The 16086-nt window shown below is 58.9% G+C and overlaps 1 protein-coding gene across 1 annotated transcript in view; it reads left to right on the forward strand.

Annotated features, from left to right (window-relative positions):
- Window positions 1–16086, forward strand: part of PLXND1 (plexin D1) — a 39516-nt gene that overhangs the window by 22628 nt on the left and 802 nt on the right. Inside the window, exons 10-35 of the mRNA XM_058678531.1 lie at window positions 570–659; window positions 777–870; window positions 2000–2154; window positions 2768–2919; window positions 3328–3427; window positions 3531–3670; window positions 3997–4164; window positions 4262–4352; window positions 4426–4689; window positions 4778–4927; window positions 5502–5616; window positions 7220–7327; window positions 7426–7538; window positions 8362–8409; window positions 8802–8932; window positions 9288–9486; window positions 10948–11094; window positions 11207–11363; window positions 11950–12053; window positions 12149–12215; window positions 12845–12879; window positions 13103–13207; window positions 13645–13808; window positions 14740–14887; window positions 15613–15753; window positions 15980–16054. Of these exons, the coding sequence (XP_058534514.1) occupies window positions 570–659; window positions 777–870; window positions 2000–2154; window positions 2768–2919; window positions 3328–3427; window positions 3531–3670; window positions 3997–4164; window positions 4262–4352; window positions 4426–4689; window positions 4778–4927; window positions 5502–5616; window positions 7220–7327; window positions 7426–7538; window positions 8362–8409; window positions 8802–8932; window positions 9288–9486; window positions 10948–11094; window positions 11207–11363; window positions 11950–12053; window positions 12149–12215; window positions 12845–12879; window positions 13103–13207; window positions 13645–13808; window positions 14740–14887; window positions 15613–15753; window positions 15980–16054 (3261 nt within the window). The remainder of the gene's footprint in view (window positions 1–569; window positions 660–776; window positions 871–1999; window positions 2155–2767; window positions 2920–3327; window positions 3428–3530; window positions 3671–3996; window positions 4165–4261; window positions 4353–4425; window positions 4690–4777; window positions 4928–5501; window positions 5617–7219; window positions 7328–7425; window positions 7539–8361; window positions 8410–8801; window positions 8933–9287; window positions 9487–10947; window positions 11095–11206; window positions 11364–11949; window positions 12054–12148; window positions 12216–12844; window positions 12880–13102; window positions 13208–13644; window positions 13809–14739; window positions 14888–15612; window positions 15754–15979; window positions 16055–16086) is intronic.

Below are 16086 nucleotides of genomic sequence, written 5' to 3' on the forward strand. Positions count from 1 at the left end.
TGGCGTAGCAGCTAAAGTCCTCGCCTTAAATGTGCCAGGATCCCATATGGGCGCCAGTTCTAATCCCGGCAGCTCCACTTCCCATCCAGCTCCCTGCTTGTGGCCTGGGAAGGGAGTCAAGGACGGCCCAAAGCTTTGGGACCCTGCAGCCGCATGGGAGACCCGGAAGAAGTTCCTGGCTCCTGGCTTCGGATCGGCACAGCACCGGCCGTTGCACTCACTTGGGGAGTGAATTATTGGACGGAAGATCTTCCTCTCTGTCTCTCCTCCTCTCTGTACATCTGACTTTGTAATAAAAATAAATAAATCTTTATTTAAAAAAAAAGAGAGAGCAGGGCCTTGTGAGCCAGTCCATAGCCTGGGGGAGAGGGAGGGGTTTTAACAGCAAGAGCCCCAAGTCTCAGGCCAGGCATCCCACATGCTCTGAGGGCCAGGAAGGGCACCTGGGGACAGGACAGTGCAGCCTGAGGCCTAGCAACAGGACCAAGCCCTCCTTAGAGGGTAGCTACCTTGATGTCTTCTTGGGACTGGAGGCCAGGGGTGCCACTCAAACCCTCCCCATTCCCCAGAGTGCAGCCCTGGAGTGCAGCTTTGGGTCTGAGGAGGTCTTCGAAGCTGTGTGGGTAAATGAGTCGGTGGTACGCTGCAACCAGGTGGTGGTAAGTCGCGGAGCTCCCTGGGGTTGCATGTTGTAACCTGTGTCCCCAACTTGCCTACTCTCTCCATGAGCTCCCCAGCCCAGAGCCCCCCATCAGGTTCTTTCCTGTCTCCTGCAGCTGCACACAACCCAGAAGAGCCGTGGGTTTCCACTCAGCCTCCAACTCAAAGGGTGGCCGGCCCGTTTCCTGGATAGCCCTGACCCTATAACAGGTGGGTCCCCCCACACCACCCCACAAGGACCCAGTGGGTGGGGCTCAGCCTCAGGGATTCCCACCCTGTCATTCTCCAACACATCCGGCCCTGGCTCCTAGCCCTGCCCCTCTGGGCTGTCTGTTGCAGCCACAGGTGCCACCCTGTGCCTCCCCATGCCTGTGCACCTTCAGGGCCAGCCACTCTCCAGGAATGAGCAAGTGCAGCAAACTAAGAATGGTATTGGGGTTACTTACTGTCCCCAGACGCTGGTTGGTACTGTTACTGTTAGTACAAACTGAGCTTCTCTTATCCATGAATTTGAACCCTGGGAACCCTGGATTCATCCTAAAGTTTTGAGAACCAGCATCCCAGGCAGTGAATCCCATACCTAACTTCAAGGAATGGGTTGCAGTCAAAGCACAGGTGCACTGAAAACCTCCCGTAGACTTGTCTGCACTCCAGGTGCCCGAGGTGTCTGTGCAGCACAGGAATTCACCTAAGGCCCTGTCCTCCCCAAGATCTGTCTGTAACCCAGCCGTCGCTGAAATCCGTGGCCCTTCTAGCTCCAAGGCATTGTGGGAAAGGGAGGCTTGGCCCTGTACATGTGGAACCCCACTCTGCAAGGGCCTTAGACACTCCTGATGGACATGGGGGCTCTGCAGCCCCAGCACAAAGGCCACGGAGAGGCCCAGGGCTGTCCTGCACACCCCAGGCCCCAACCTGTCTTGTCCTGTACTGCCTTTTGGGCCAGTCCAGGGTTAGAGGCAATGGAGTCCACACTGCCTAGCAGTTCCCCCAGCATCCTGGAGTCCACACTACGGGCAAACAGACCCATGCAGGCCTGGCCATGAGGTCCAGCCGTGCCTCACACAGGTTGAGTGAGCATGGGCAAGTCACTGTCCCTCTCTGAGACTCAGTTTCCTGTGTGCAAATAGGGCTGAGCTGTAGAACCACTGAGTGAGAAGGACAGCGGGGAGGTGAGGACAGGCACAGAACCCCATGGGGTCCTCACTTCTGAGTCAGCACCTGCCTCTGATGGGATGGCCCAATGGGAGCTGGGGGTCTGGGGGCCGGAAGGGGGCTGGCAGGTCTGAAGGCACACGCTGTGTGGGGTGACTGGCTCATGTTGCCCCTGTGTCTTTCCTAGTCGAGGTCTACAACTGCGCCATGGGCAGCCCTGACTGTTCCCAGTGCCTGGGTCGCGAGGACCTGGGTCACCTGTGCGTCTGGAATGATGGCTGCCGCCTGCAGGGGCCCCTGCAGCCCCTACCTGGCACTTGCCCTGCTCCCGAGATACGCGCAGTAAGCACCCCCATGGAGACCATTGTACCCCTGCAGTTGCGACATGGGAGCGAGGCATGTGGGTGCCACCTCACCTATGAACAGAGTGGCCCACCTGACATGCTTAGTGGGAGAGGTGGCTGGAGCCTTGGAGAAGACCAATAGGGCAAGGGTACTGGCATGGGGGTAGAGGAGGTGCTGGGGCTGGCACACCACTCGCTTTTACAGAGAAGCCAAGGAAACCCTGCCCACTGGTTATCACTGAGGCCGCTAACAACTACCAATTCCGAGACCCTGTTTTAATTAAGCTAAAAAAAAAAAATCTCAGGAAAGGACTCAATACTAGCTTACCCCGAGTCAGGTGCTCTGCCCAGGCAAATTCCAGCCCAAGTACAGGAGCATGTGGTCAGACATGGCCACTGGCAGCTGACCGTAGGACCTACTAATGGTGACCTCTTCTCCATCTCTGGACTTTTCGGGGCTAAGGCACCCCACTGCCAGATGACCAGCAGGCCCAGAGCTCCCCGAGTCTGTACAGTGTGTCTGTGAGGACCTGTCTCCTGGTGCGTGTGACCATGGGTGGGCAGCCTGGCCTCAGAACCTTACTCACCCCCTCTCTGGTCACCTGGCACAGATTGAGCCCCTGAGTGGCCCCCTGGACGGCGGGACCCTGTTGACCATCCGTGGCAGGAACCTAGGTCGCCGGCTCAGCGACGTGGCCCAGGGCGTGTGGATTGGCAACGTGGCCTGTGAGCCACTGGCTGACAGATACATGGTGTCAGAGGAGTGAGTGATGGGCCCCCACCCTACCTAAATGGCTGCATCTCTGTCCACACTCCCAGCTGATACACTCTGCACCCCCTTACCCAGCTCTTCTTCCACATAAGCCTTTCTCTGAAGGAAATAATTGGCATTTTAAGCATCAAGGGTCCCTGGGCATTGCTGTGGAGAGGGACAGCGGGATCCCCCACCAGGAAGCCGGAAGTCAGCACACACAAGAAACTGTCAATCAGCTAGCCCAGCAAGGGCTTGGTGACCAGATGCCAGACCTTCCTGTCTTAGAATTACAGAATGGTGGGAGACTTGTAGGCTGGGATGGCCCCCTCAGCCTAGCCTCCCCCAGCTGAAAAGGTTCTAGTGGGGGCCGCCATTGGGACCCTCATGCACCCCACTGACCACAGCTGCCTCTTGCAGGATTGTGTGCGCCACAGGGCCAGCCCCAGGGGTCTTCTCAGATGTGGTGACTGTGAACGCCTCCAAGGAGGGCAAGTCACGGGAGCGCTTCTCATACGTGGTAAGGGAGGCTGCGGCCTTCACCACCAGCCAGCCCTGCCATGTGCACCTGGCAGCGGAGGGGAGGGCCTGGCTGAAGCCTGATCCTGCCTTCCTCAACACAGCTGCCGCAGGTCCAGTTCCTGGAACCGGAAGTGGGCCCCAAGGCAGGGGGTACCAGAATCACCATCCACGGGAGCGAACTCCATGTGGGCTCTGAGCTCCAGGTCCTGGTGAACAGCTCGGATCCTTGCACAGAGCTCACGTAAGCCCCAGGGCCCAGCCTGTCCTGCTGCTCGGAGTCGGGGTGCATCCTTGCCACAGCCATCGCCTAACCTTTACTGGCAGAGTCAGCTTAGCTAAGCCTTTTCTGTCTCTAAGCCTCAGGTTCCCTGGTGGTAAGAACAGCAATAGTGACAATAAACTGGCCCAAGCAAGGGTGTGGCAGTAGAGACAGGGAATTGTCCAGGCATTAACTTCCACTGAAGAGGGCAGGAGATAAAGCTGAGACTAACTGAGGAGGTGTGGGGGTCCCGGCGGTGGCTGAGTGGGGTGGGAGGCCCCTGCTGATACAGCCAGCTGTCCCCACAGGCGCACAGACACCAGCATTACCTGCACCATGCCTGCTGGTGCCCTGGCAGTCCCCGTGCCAGTGTGTGTTCGCTTTGAGCGCCGGGGCTGCGTGCACGGCAACCTGACCTTCTGGTACATGCAGAACCCGGTCATCACAGCCATCAGTCCCCGCCGCAGCCCGGTGAGGTGAGACCCGGGCCCACACAGCCCCTCCAGGCCGGACTCGGGAGAGAGAGAGGGTGGTGACAGCCTTGGGGGCTCACTGGAATTCTGTGCTCCACAGCGGCGGCAGGACCATCACGGTGGCTGGCGAACGCTTCCACATGGTGCAGAACGTGTCCATGGCTGTGCACCATATTGGCCGGGAGCCCACGGTGAGGACCCGGGGAGCCAGGGCATGTGGGCTGGGCATGACCCTAGCCTTGATTCCTGGTCTGCTCATCCCAGCTCTGCAAGGTTCTCAACTCCACCCTCATCACTTGTCCATCACCTGGAGCCCTGAGCAACGCGTCGGCGCCAGTGGACTTCTTCATCAATGGCCGGGCCTACACAGACGAGGCGGCAGTGGCTGAGGAGCTGCTGGACCCTGGGGAGGCGTGGCGTGGCCGTAGGTTCCGCCTGGACTACCTGCCTAACCCCCAATTCTCCACGGCCAAGAGGGAGAAGTGGATCAAGCATCACCCTGGGGAGCCACTCACCCTTGTCATCCATGTAAGCACTTGCCATGTCGGGGGGTGGGCAGGAGCGAGCAGGTGGCCACCCCTCACCAGCACTTCCACGAGCATCTCTGTCACCACAGAAGGAGCAGGACAGTCTGGGGCTCGAGAGCCACGAGTACCGGGTCAAGATAGGCCAGGTGGCCTGCGACATCCAGGTCATCTCGGACAGAGTCATCCACTGCTCCGTCAATGAGTCCCTGGGCACAGCTGAGGGGCAGCTGCCCATCACGGTGAGTGGGCAGGGCGGACAAGCAGCCTGCCTGTTGGGCCTTTGGGCCTGAGATGTGGGGCTAATAGCTCAAAGGCAGTGGTCAGCTTCAACCGGGACTGGATTCGGAGAAGTCAGGAGGATTTGCTGCCATCCCTCAGGGGGTCTCACCTGCAGTCTGGGTTGCCAGTGATGGTGACGGAGAGCCCTTGAGGGGTGGGGAGCAGAGCGGACCCGTCTGCTGGCATGTCTCCTGGGATGGGGTGCTCACTCCCTCGTAGGACAGCCATGTCACGCAGTGCCTTCTCACCCACCCTGCAGCCCCTGGCCCTGTCCTCTTTGGTCCCAGGAGAGTCCTGCAAGCCCACGGGGACATCAGTCAGACCTCAGTAATTGCCCAGCTCCTTTGATGCTGCCCCAGGCTGCAGTAGGTACAGGTCCTGGCACCAAGTCCCACTTCTGTGCCAGGCCTAGGACTGAGGCGAGGGAGCTACCCCTGGCCCCAGATTTGTGGGTTATTGAGGAGGCACAGAGATGTGAGGTGACTTGCCCCAGGCCACACAGCTTTACAACCCTTTCCCTACACCTCTGCACAGATCCAGGTAGGGAACTTCAACCAGACACTTGCCACGCTGCAGCTGGGAGGCAGTGAGACGGCCATCATTGTGTCCATCGTCATCTGCAGTGTCCTGCTCCTGCTCTCCGTGGTGGGTAAGGAGCCCTGCCCTTTGGGCTTATGCCCCTCTGAAGACTGGCAAGTGGGACAAACAGTGACCTGGAGTGGGGGACAGCTCAGGTGCCCAGAGGGGGAGGGCCCAGGTAGACCTCAGAACCCTTGTGATCCAGTTGGTAGGGAGCTCCTGTAAATCACGCAGGTTGGCGGTGGCACAGGGAAGCCAAGGGAGCATGTGGCATGGGGACACCTCTGTACTCAGTGTGGTAGAGACGTGGGAGGGAGAGACGTCAGGCAGCATAGCTCCCAAGGGGTTCAAACACAGAGGTCTCCAGTTCCAGCCCGTGGACCTGCTCATGAGAGTGAACACATATGTAACCACACAGAAGCTTGTGCACACGGCACTAATGTGCCAGAGGCCAGAGCTGACTAACGGAACTAGACTGTGGTCTCTCCACGCAGTAGCCTTTCAGCCACAGAGAGCAGTGAGGGGCTCATGCAAGTGCAGTGCGGGAGAGCCCAGGGCTCCATACTGAAGGAGTTGGCCAAAATGGAGGGCTGTATCCTGTAGGACTCCATTTTACATGAAATGTCAGGCTCAGGCAAACCCAAGGGGATGGAGAGCAGAGCCCCAGGGAGGGAGAGGTGGCAGGGACTGCCTAGTGGGCCCAGACCTTCTCAGAGCAAGTGGACCAGTGCTGACAGGTGCACAGCTCTAAACATAGGAAAAACCATAGCATTACACACGTGAAGTGGGTCGATTACATGCCATTTGCATGATGTTTCAATAAAGCTGTTGATAAAACACAAGTATATTCAATGCAGGAAATTTTAGGGGATTATTAGAAAATAAAAGGAAAAAATATCCATCATTAACATTCTACATTCTGTGGGTCTTTTTTTTTTTTACATTTCCTTCCAGTTTCTTTTCTGACAATCCTAGGGAATGCCTATGTGCATAAATATTCCTGCCCTCATCCTAGATAGAGATTTTAATATAAATATTGCTTTTTTCAAAAATGCATTCATTTAAGAGAGAGAGAGAGAGAGAAGTCTTCCATTTGTTAGGTCTCTCTCCAAATGTCCATAACAGCCAGGGTTGGGTCAGACTAAAATGGGAACCAGGTGTCCAACCTGGGTGCCCCACATGGTTGACAAGGGCCCAATCCCTTCATCCATCATCTGCTACCTCCCTGGGTGCACATTAGCAGGAAGCTAGCATCCAGAGGAGCCAGGACTCAAACACAGGAGTGGCCAGGGGTCCCAAACAGTGACTTCATGGCTGAGCCAAGTACCACCCCCCATCCCGTAAACACTGCTTTGTAAAGTTCATTAATTCACAAGTAACACTTGCTTATGTAGGAGGACTAGAAGATGCAGAAAATCAAAAAGAACACAGAGGCATCATTTCTGGGACTCCCACCCGGAGAAAGCCACAGGCTCCAGTTTTTCCTCATCCTTTTGCTAAGCATAAGGCATTAAGCCCCTTGCCCTGCAGGCACTGTGCCAGGGTGAGGGCAACCCAGGGCTGGAAGTGACCATCTACCTCATGCCCAGAGGTGCTGAGGTCCCCACGTGCAGCAGGTGTGGTCCCGGCTTCCGCAGGGCGTGCATGCCTGACTGCCACTCTGCTGCTCGCAGCCCTGTTTGTCTTCTGCACCAAGAGCCGCCGAGCTGAGCGCTACTGGCAGAAGACGCTGCTGCAGATGGAGGAGATGGAGTCCCAGATCCGCGAGGAGATTCGCAAAGGTAGCTAGCTGGCATGGGGCCCAGGGGCGGGGCTGGCCCAGGCTGGCCTGTCTGCCTTGGTGTGTTCATGGCTGCCCGCCTACCCGCCCTGCTGCCAGGCTTCGCAGAACTGCAGACAGACATGACGGACCTGACCAAGGAGCTGAACCGCAGCCAGGGCATCCCCTTCTTGGAGTACAAGCACTTCGTGACCCGCACCTTCTTCCCCAAGGTCAGCCCTGGAACCCATGCCTGTAGCTCACAGGCCTGGCCAGCCTCCAGTGTACCTCTGTGCAGTGTCGGCCTTGAGCAGGGCAGAACTTGCACACCTGTCCCTAGCAGCCCTGGCCTGCCAAGGGAGGGGGGCCCAGTGTCTCCTGCCACTTCCTGCTAACTGATGCTTGACTGCCCACCCACAGAAGACAGCTGCTGCCCCTGTCTCCTTTTGCAGTGCTGGGCTCATTTCTCCCTTCACCGTGGCAGGGATCCCAGTCCACAAATCCCTGCCACATCTTACATCTGGGTCCCTGCCCAAGCAGGCTCCTCTTGGTCTCCACGACCCCTCCTGCTGTGCACAGTGCTGCGCCCCAGGAACTCCTCCTGAGTTCCGGGGGCATGCGTACTGTGGTCAGGACCCTCCCTGTCCACGCGGTTCCCCATGTGACAGCAGAAGCTAGCAGCCCATGTCTAGGCACACTGGTTGTCATGAACCCAGACATCGGCTCTCTTCAGCCTCTCTGCCTCAGCTTCCCCACGCACACTGAGCTGCTTTTGTATCCACTGAAGCCTTGTGCCATCTTGCACTGCCTTACGCTGGATCTTCTGTGTGCGACCCCCTCCAGAAGCCCTCCAGAAGCCCTCCAGGATAGCTCCCCCATACGTTCCACAGGCCCCCTGGGCTTGGCCCACTGCTTTTTCTTTCTGTTGCTATGGAGATTTTCCCAGCCCGGGTTGGTGCCTCTCTAGGTGTGTTGAGAGCCTGGGGTCCCTTGGCTATGTTCCTTTCTTTATGGAGAGTGTTAAATCCTGCCTTCCCACCCCTACTCACTCCCTAGGGTAGCTCCCCGGTGCAAGAGACCCACCCACTGCTGGGCGAATGGAAGGTGAGTACTCCATACACACACTGGGCTGCTAAAGAGCAACCATGGGCCTCTGTCCAGCTGCTTCAGCCCTTCAGCAGTGGGGAGCTGGGAGGCATCTGCCCCTGGAAGGTAGTGAGCTTCCCATCCCAGGAGATAGTCAAGGTGTTATCAGTGCTGACCCCTGATGCTGAGAGAATGGAAGATGAAAGACCACCACATGGAGATGCTGGGTTACCCTGACTCTTTTCTGGGCACCACTGTTCAATGCAGCTAAGCCATGGCTCCCAGGTACAGGGAGTTAGGAGGCACTGCCCCTGGGATACATAGTAAGCTGTCCATCCTGGGAGGCATCCAGGTAGCCAGGCAGGGTTCCTGGGCCCTTTTGAAATCCTCGCCAGCAACTGCTCCCGCAGGTCCCAGAGAGCTGCAGGCCCAACATGGAGGAGGGCATCAGCCTGTTCTCCTCGCTGCTCAGCAATAAACACTTCCTCGTTGTCTTCGTGCACGCCCTGGAGCAGCAGAAGGACTTTGCGGTGCGCGACAGGTCAGCCCCTCGGCGGGGCCCCTGGGTGGAAGGCAGGGCCCACATCCTCCTGCCAGACCTCAAAGACCTAAGGCTGCAGCTTTTGCAAATCACCACTGTCTGGGTAGCTGCACTTCCTGGCATTGTGCCCTGTCTCCTCTTCCCGCTTGTGCCAGGCCTGGATGCCCACGGCATGTGCCTCTGGTCAGGGTGCAGCTGTGGGCATCAGCCAAGGGGATTCCTGAGCCAGGCAAGTTCCAGCCCACTCAGCCCATCTACAGGAGCTGATCCTGCAGGCACATGTGTGGGCTTGACGGCAACATTGATGAGGTGTCCGTCGAGGTGTGTTAGTGCTGATGCCAGCTGCTGCCTGCAGGTGCAGTCTGGCCTCGTTGCTGACCATTGCACTGCATGGCAAGCTCGAGTACTACACGAGCATCATGAAGGAGCTGCTGGTGGACCTCATCGACGCCTCGGCCGCCAAGAACCCCAAGCTCATGCTGCGGCGCACCGAGTCAGTGGTGGAGAAGATGCTCACCAACTGGATGTCCATCTGCATGTACAGCTGCCTGCGGGTGAGGCTGCCTGCGTGGGCCCCGAAAGAGACTACCATGGTGGGCGTGAGGGATGGGCTGGGACACGCCTGGAGATCCATTATACAGACGGAGAAGCTGAGGCTCCCAGCAGGCATGGCAGGCTGACAGCAAAGGGCTCAGAGCTCCCTTGGGACAGACCAGAGGCTGCCCCTACTGGGCCATCTTTGAGCCTCTGTTGTGGGTACAGGAGAGCAGACCTGGCCCTGTCCTGGATACCCTTGTGGCTTCAGCAGGAGGGAGGTGAGAGGCGGCCCCAGACATTGATACACAGAGGGGGATGCTACACACTCAAGGTGGCCCTGCGCCTGACCGGGCAGTCCAGTGGGGATGCCTGGAGATAGTGTTGCAAAGCTAGGGAGGGGCTGGGGAAGGTGCTCAGCCCAGGCACGGTGTGGGCAGTGGATGGGAAGGGCAGCGTTCATGGAAGGACCTGAAGGAAGGCCTAGGAATGCGAGGACAGTGGACCTGAGGTCAGGGCCTGCTATATCTGCTCTGTCAAACGGGACACTCCAGCCTGCGGTCCCAGCTCACCCCCAGCTGCCCTCTGGTGACCCAGGCCAGGGGTCATCAGGGGAGAAGGACAGAGGCCTGGCTAGAGCCTAGAACCAGGGCCTCACATATCTTGGGCTCAATCCTGGCTCTGGCAAAACTTGGTCACATGGCCCTGGGTTGTGCTGTCCAGTGGATCCTCCTAGACATGGGTAGTGGGGAGCACTGCTGGGCCTTGGAGGGGAGCCAGTGCTTGGGGTGCTCCACTCTCCTGCCAGCTGCCTCCCTCTGGGCCATCAGGGCTGCATCAGGGACTCTGTGGGCGCCGTGAGTCTGGCCCTGGCCCCCTGGTCTCTGCGTGTGGCTCCCAGCAGGCCTTTAGAAAGCAGGCATGCACTCTCTCACCCGGAGCATTGGCTTGGGATAAGGCTGGCAGGCTCACTTAACTCTTTGCCAAATCGGCCTCACACGCTTAATGGGTTTTCCTCTTTAAAACAATTCACGGTTTCACTTATATGTCCACTTTAAGTGGAACGTGTGGACCACCTGCTCTACCATAACCGTGAAAATCCCTGGAGGCAGTTGACAGCCCTCAGTCCCTGCTGAACCCAGGGGTGGGCAGGAACAGGGTGTGAGCTGCCCCTCCACCCCCACTGGTCAGGCTGGGATTTGGGTCACTTGAGACCACGTCTGCATACTGGTCCCTCCTCCTTGGTTTCATGCCAGAAGGCCCCCACATAGTATGAATAAATGGACATGGATTTCAAGTCCAGCTGGGCAACCGTGGGCAGCCTCCTTGCGCCAAACACACAGTGCAGGTGGCACAGGGTCCTTTGAGAGGCCACGCAGTTCCAAGAGGGAACAGGACAGGCAGCCTACAGGCATTGGAGTGGGGGCTGGGAATAGTGGGGAGTCTGGGTCTTGGACTCTAACAGCTCCATTGTACCCCAGGAAACAGTTGGGGAGCCGTTCTTCCTGCTTCTGTGTGCCATCAAGCAGCAGGTGAACAAGGGCTCCATCGACGCCATCACGGGCAAGGCCCGCTACACACTCAATGAAGAGTGGCTGCTGCGCGAGAACATCGAGGCCAAGCCCCGAGTGAGCAGGCCGGGCGCTGTCGGTGGCTGCTTGGGTGGTCCTGGGTACCCATGCATGGCCTCCGTGGCCACGGCTCGCTGACCTCCCCCTCTGGCTCCCCTCTCTCCTGCAGAACCTGAACGTGTCCTTCCAGGGCTGTGGCATGGACTCGCTGAGCGTGCGGGCCATGGACACTGACACACTGACGCAGGTGAAGGAGAAGATTCTAGAAGCCTTCTGCAAGAACGTGCCCTATTCACAATGGCCACGCGCGGAGGACGTCGACCTGGGTGGGTGGGTGAGCGGGGCGCCTCAGAGTAGGGTCGCTCCCTTCACTCCAGACCTGGGACTCTGAAATGATCAGAAGAGGAACTCCTTGTGTGCGGAACACAAGTCCCAGGGTGTGCACAGACCACAGGCAACGGCAGAAAGCACATGGAGTGGATTTTGCTCCACACATTGGAGGCCCTGCTAAGACAGGAAGCTGGGACCATTGTTCCCCACAGGCCTTTCCTGAGCCAGTCACTGGGTGCCAGCCCCCGTGCAAGCAGAGGGCTGTTAGGCTGAGCAGGCAGCTGCAATGGGTATCCACAAGAAACAGGACCTCCCAGCAACCCACTGGGCTGGCTTGTGGGAAGAGGATGTGCTGGGCAGCCACTCCAGGTCCCCACTCCAGCCTTCCCTTCCTGACACCTTCAGTTTAGACAACCCCCCACATGCCTTCTCCCTTAGTCTCTCCACCTCCCCATTTTATGGATTGGGTAACTGAGGTACAAAGTACCACAGAAGAGAGCTGCAGCCTTCCCCCAGGGTAGGCTGAGCCCACACCTGTCCTGGGCCCTGACTTGGCCCCTTGCCTCCCTCCCCCCACCCCAGAGTGGTTTGCCTCAAGCACACAGAGCTACATCCTGCGGGACCTGGACGACACTTCGGTGGTGGAGGACGGCCGCAAGAAGCTCAATACCCTGGCCCACTACAAGGTGTGGTATGCCAGCCCCCGTACCCTGTGCTGCCCTGCCCTGCCCACTCAACCTCTGCCCTCTGCCCTCTGACCTGGCCTTTCCTCTCCTCTCAGATCCCAGAGGGTGCCTCCCTGGCCATGAGCCTAACGGACAAGAAGGACAGCAACTCGCTGGGCCGAGGTAGCACCATGCAGAAGAGCTGGCAAGGCGGCGGTGGCAGTGGGGGGTGGGATTTGAATCTTCATCCCATGCCTGGGTCAGCAGCCCCAGTGGGGAAACTATGGCTCCAGAAGGGCAGGACAGGGCTGGGCAGAGGCCTCGTTGGTGAGGCTTGGGGCTGGGTTAGCCTCCTCTGACCCAGCGCTGCTCGCGTAGGGCCTGCAGCCAGGCCTTCCCAAGCCCATCTCCTGCTGGAGAGAGTTCCCAGGAGGGCAGCCTGCTGTTCCAGGAGGTCTGGGCAGTGGCCAGGCTGGCGATGGAGGCCAGGCAAACCCAGATGGGCTCCGGGCTGGGCTCTCAGACGCCCTGGAGCCGAACTGCCAGGCCCGGGGACTTGGGCTCCTGCGGGTCTTGGGGTTCTCCCCTGAGGTTGAGAGTAGGCTCTGGGCATTGTGGGGTGCGTGAAGGCAGTCGCTCTGCCCACCCAACCCGCCCCCCCAACACTTCCCTGAACCTCGTGGCCTGTCCCACTTCTCTTTGCATCTCTCCTTCTCTGAGTCTGTCCTTTGCTCTCCCTTTCTCTGGCCCTGTCCCTCCCCCACCCTCCTCCTCTCCCTTGTTTGTTTATCGCGTGTGTTTTCCTCTTGCAGTGAAAGACTTGGATACAGAGAAGTATTTCCATTTGGTGAGTGCCCGGCCTCCAGCCCCAGGGAGCCAGCCCCTCACCGGGTGTGGCCTTGGCTTGCTGCCTCCCTGGGCCTCTGGGAAAAGTCCTCCCAGGCCCTGAGAAAGTCATGCCTTGGGGAGCAGGGATGGGACACCCTCTCAAAGGGACTCAGGTGCTCGCGAAGAGCCAGCTGGCTCTGGGTGCAGGACTAAACCTCCCCTGGGGATGGCTGGGCCCCCAGGTGCTGCCCACGGATGAGCTGGCGGAGCCCAAGAAGTCCCACCGTCAGAGCCACCGCAAGAAGGTGCTCCCTGAGATCTACCTGACCCGCTTGCTGTCCACAAAGGTGGGCCTGGCCTCCCCTGGCAATGAGGTGGTTTGGGGGACCTCCCTGTTGGGATGCTGGAGGAGCTCTGGGGTGAGAGGCTGAGGACAGCTTCTGGCATGGCCTGTGTAATAGGCGGGGACAGCAGAGGGTCAGCAGTGTCCCCACGTTTCATGGCTTGGTGGCAGGCATAGTCAGTAGCTATAGCTTGTGGTCTGCCTCTACCATTCCCTATTCTGTACCCCAGTGTTGGAAGGACCCCTTGAGATGACTTCTGCCAACCCATTTCCCAGACCAGAAAACTGAGGCCCAGGGAAGTTAGAGGACCAGCCTAATGCCACACAGCAGCCCCACTCACCAGCCCAAGCATGGTGGGCTTCATGAACCCCATCATGAGTGCCCACCTGGTCCCTCTGTGTGGCCACAGGCTGACAGGGTCCACCTTGCACCCCCAACAGGGCACTCTGCAGAAGTTTCTGGATGATCTCTTCAAAGCCATTCTGAGCATCCGGGAGGACAAGCCCCCACTGGCTGTCAAGTACTTTTTTGACTTCCTGGAGGAGCAGGCCGAGAAGCGGGGAATCTCAGACCCTGACACCCTGCACATCTGGAAGACTAACAGGTGTGAGCGGCTTGGGCTGTGCCCGGTACACACCAGGGCCACTCAGGCTCTGCCGGCTCTTCCTGCTGGGTGACCTTTCACCTCGCTCTGCCTCAGCTTCTCCCCACCTGAACTGTTGGTAGGAGCCCACCCAGTGCCCCATGCATCCTCTAAGTGGGGCAGTCACTGCAGTTCACCCTCCTGCCAACTTGGGCAGCACCTTCAGCCTCAGTTTCCAGACTGGGGCTCCTAGAGAAGCAGCCCCGGGTGACTGGAGCCCCAGAGCCGGCCCCGCAGCCCCTCCTCGTAGGCACAGCTTAGCTTTTGGGGTCGTGCGTCCTGCCAAGAAGTGGGTGCAAGTGCAGCCCAGCTCTCAGAAAACAATGCCACTCACTAGCATTTTCTGGCCAGCTGTGGGTACTTTTCAGGGCTTAGGGGTCTTTAGGGGGGCCGAGGATGCTGAGTTACTGGTGGCCCTGAGGTGGGGGGTGGAAGATGTCAGCAACTCTGTCTGGCCTCTCAAGGCCAAGGGCAAGCATCCAGGCCCCACCCACCCAGCCCTGCCTTTGCTTGGCGCTGCTGGGCCTCCTGCTGCCGCATGGTTGTAGGAGGAGCTGCCTTGCCTGGATGTGAGTGGGGTGGGGGTGGCTTCTAATGAGAACCAGGACCTGGCCTGAAGCTCCCTGGAGGCCCCACGAGGGACAGGGCTGCAAGGAGGCTAGACTGGCCAGGCCTTGATGCCAGCCCCGTTACAGCCCCAGCTCCCAGCCAGACCCCATCAGCCACCAGGGAGGAGCAAACCAGGATTCCAAAAGCCACATCCAGGATGCTCCATGGGCCCCAGGGGCGAAGCCAGCGCTGCCCAGTGGGCCTCTTTCTCTGTCCCTCAGCTGCCCTCTCCCCTGCTGCTCCAGGACTTAACACTTTCTCCTCTTCTCCCCTTCCCTGCTAGCCTTCCCCTCCGCTTCTGGGTGAACATCCTGAAAAACCCCCAGTTCGTCTTTGACATTGACAAGACGGACCACATCGATGCCTGCCTGTCGGTCATCGCCCAAGCCTTCATCGACGCCTGCTCTATCTCTGACCTACAGCTGGGCAAGGTCAGCTGTGCTGCTGGGGGCAGTCTGGACCCCAGGGATGTAGGGGGATGGAGCAGAGGAATTCAGGTGCCAATGGGGTCGCTCAAATATGGGAAGACACCCAGAACCTGGCACCTAAGCCAGAAATTTGGTGTCACAGGACCCTGGCTGCACCTGCCTCAGTGGTGCACGGCACCAGCCCTGAATGGTGATGTTGCACGGCCAGGTGTGTGGAGGCCCAGTACAGTGCTGTGTGGAAGGCAGCCAGGCCCCAGGCCGGCAGGGGAAGGGCAGGCTGGTGGTGATGCGGTACACCTGAAAGACATCGCATCATTAGACCTAATGGCTCCCGGCGCATTGAGCACGTGAATCATAGAGGCAGACCTCAAGAAAGAGAAATGCCCTAGCTTCCAGTCTCAGAAAGCAGGACGCCCATGACCAGTGACCAACTAGGACCAGGCAGCTACTTAGCACATTGTGCCCTCAGGAAGCCAGCAACTATCCCAACACCCACAACCCTAGCCAGGATGTACACAGAACCAGCTGTGTGCGAGCAACTGAGAGCTGGTGGGTCCCCAGCGCGCTTTCCCCTAGACTAGAAGAACCAGGTCCCCCTGCGGGTCATTGCCAGTCCCCAGGAAACCAAGTAAGGCTGCCACACGGGGACACTTAGGACCAGACAGTCGGGAGGCAGGCTCAGCCACAGAACAGGCCTGCTGCATCTCACTGTGCCGCTCTCGGCCCAGGACTCGCCAACCAACAAGCTCCTGTATGCCAAAGAGATCCCAGAGTACCGCAAGATCGTGCAGCGCTACTACAAGCAGATCCAGGACATGACGCCGCTCAGCGAGCAAGAGATGAACGCTCACCTGGCCGAGGAGTCGCGGGTGCGTCTCTGGGGGTGTTGCAGCCTGGATCCCGGAGGGAGAAAGGCTGAATCCTCCTCCACAGCAGAGCAGGGCATGGTGGGGCTTTCTTGAGCTGTGGCGGGTGGGAGTTCTGAGCCAGGGAAGCCATCTCCACCCGCAAGGGTTGGGCACTTGCAGCTGTACACGGCTCTGGCCTGAGTGACAGCTGAGGTGACCGCAGCTTTCCCCTCCTGGCCTCTCCTAGAAATACCAGAATGAGTTCAACACCAACGTGGCCATGGCGGAGATTTACAAATATGCCAAGCGATATCGTCCTCAGGTGAGTGGCCTGGCGCGCATGCCAGCCCTTTG

Source organism: Ochotona princeps, chromosome 21 (assembly GCF_030435755.1).
Source record: "Ochotona princeps isolate mOchPri1 chromosome 21, mOchPri1.hap1, whole genome shotgun sequence".
NCBI lineage: Eukaryota > Metazoa > Chordata > Mammalia > Lagomorpha > Ochotonidae > Ochotona > Ochotona princeps.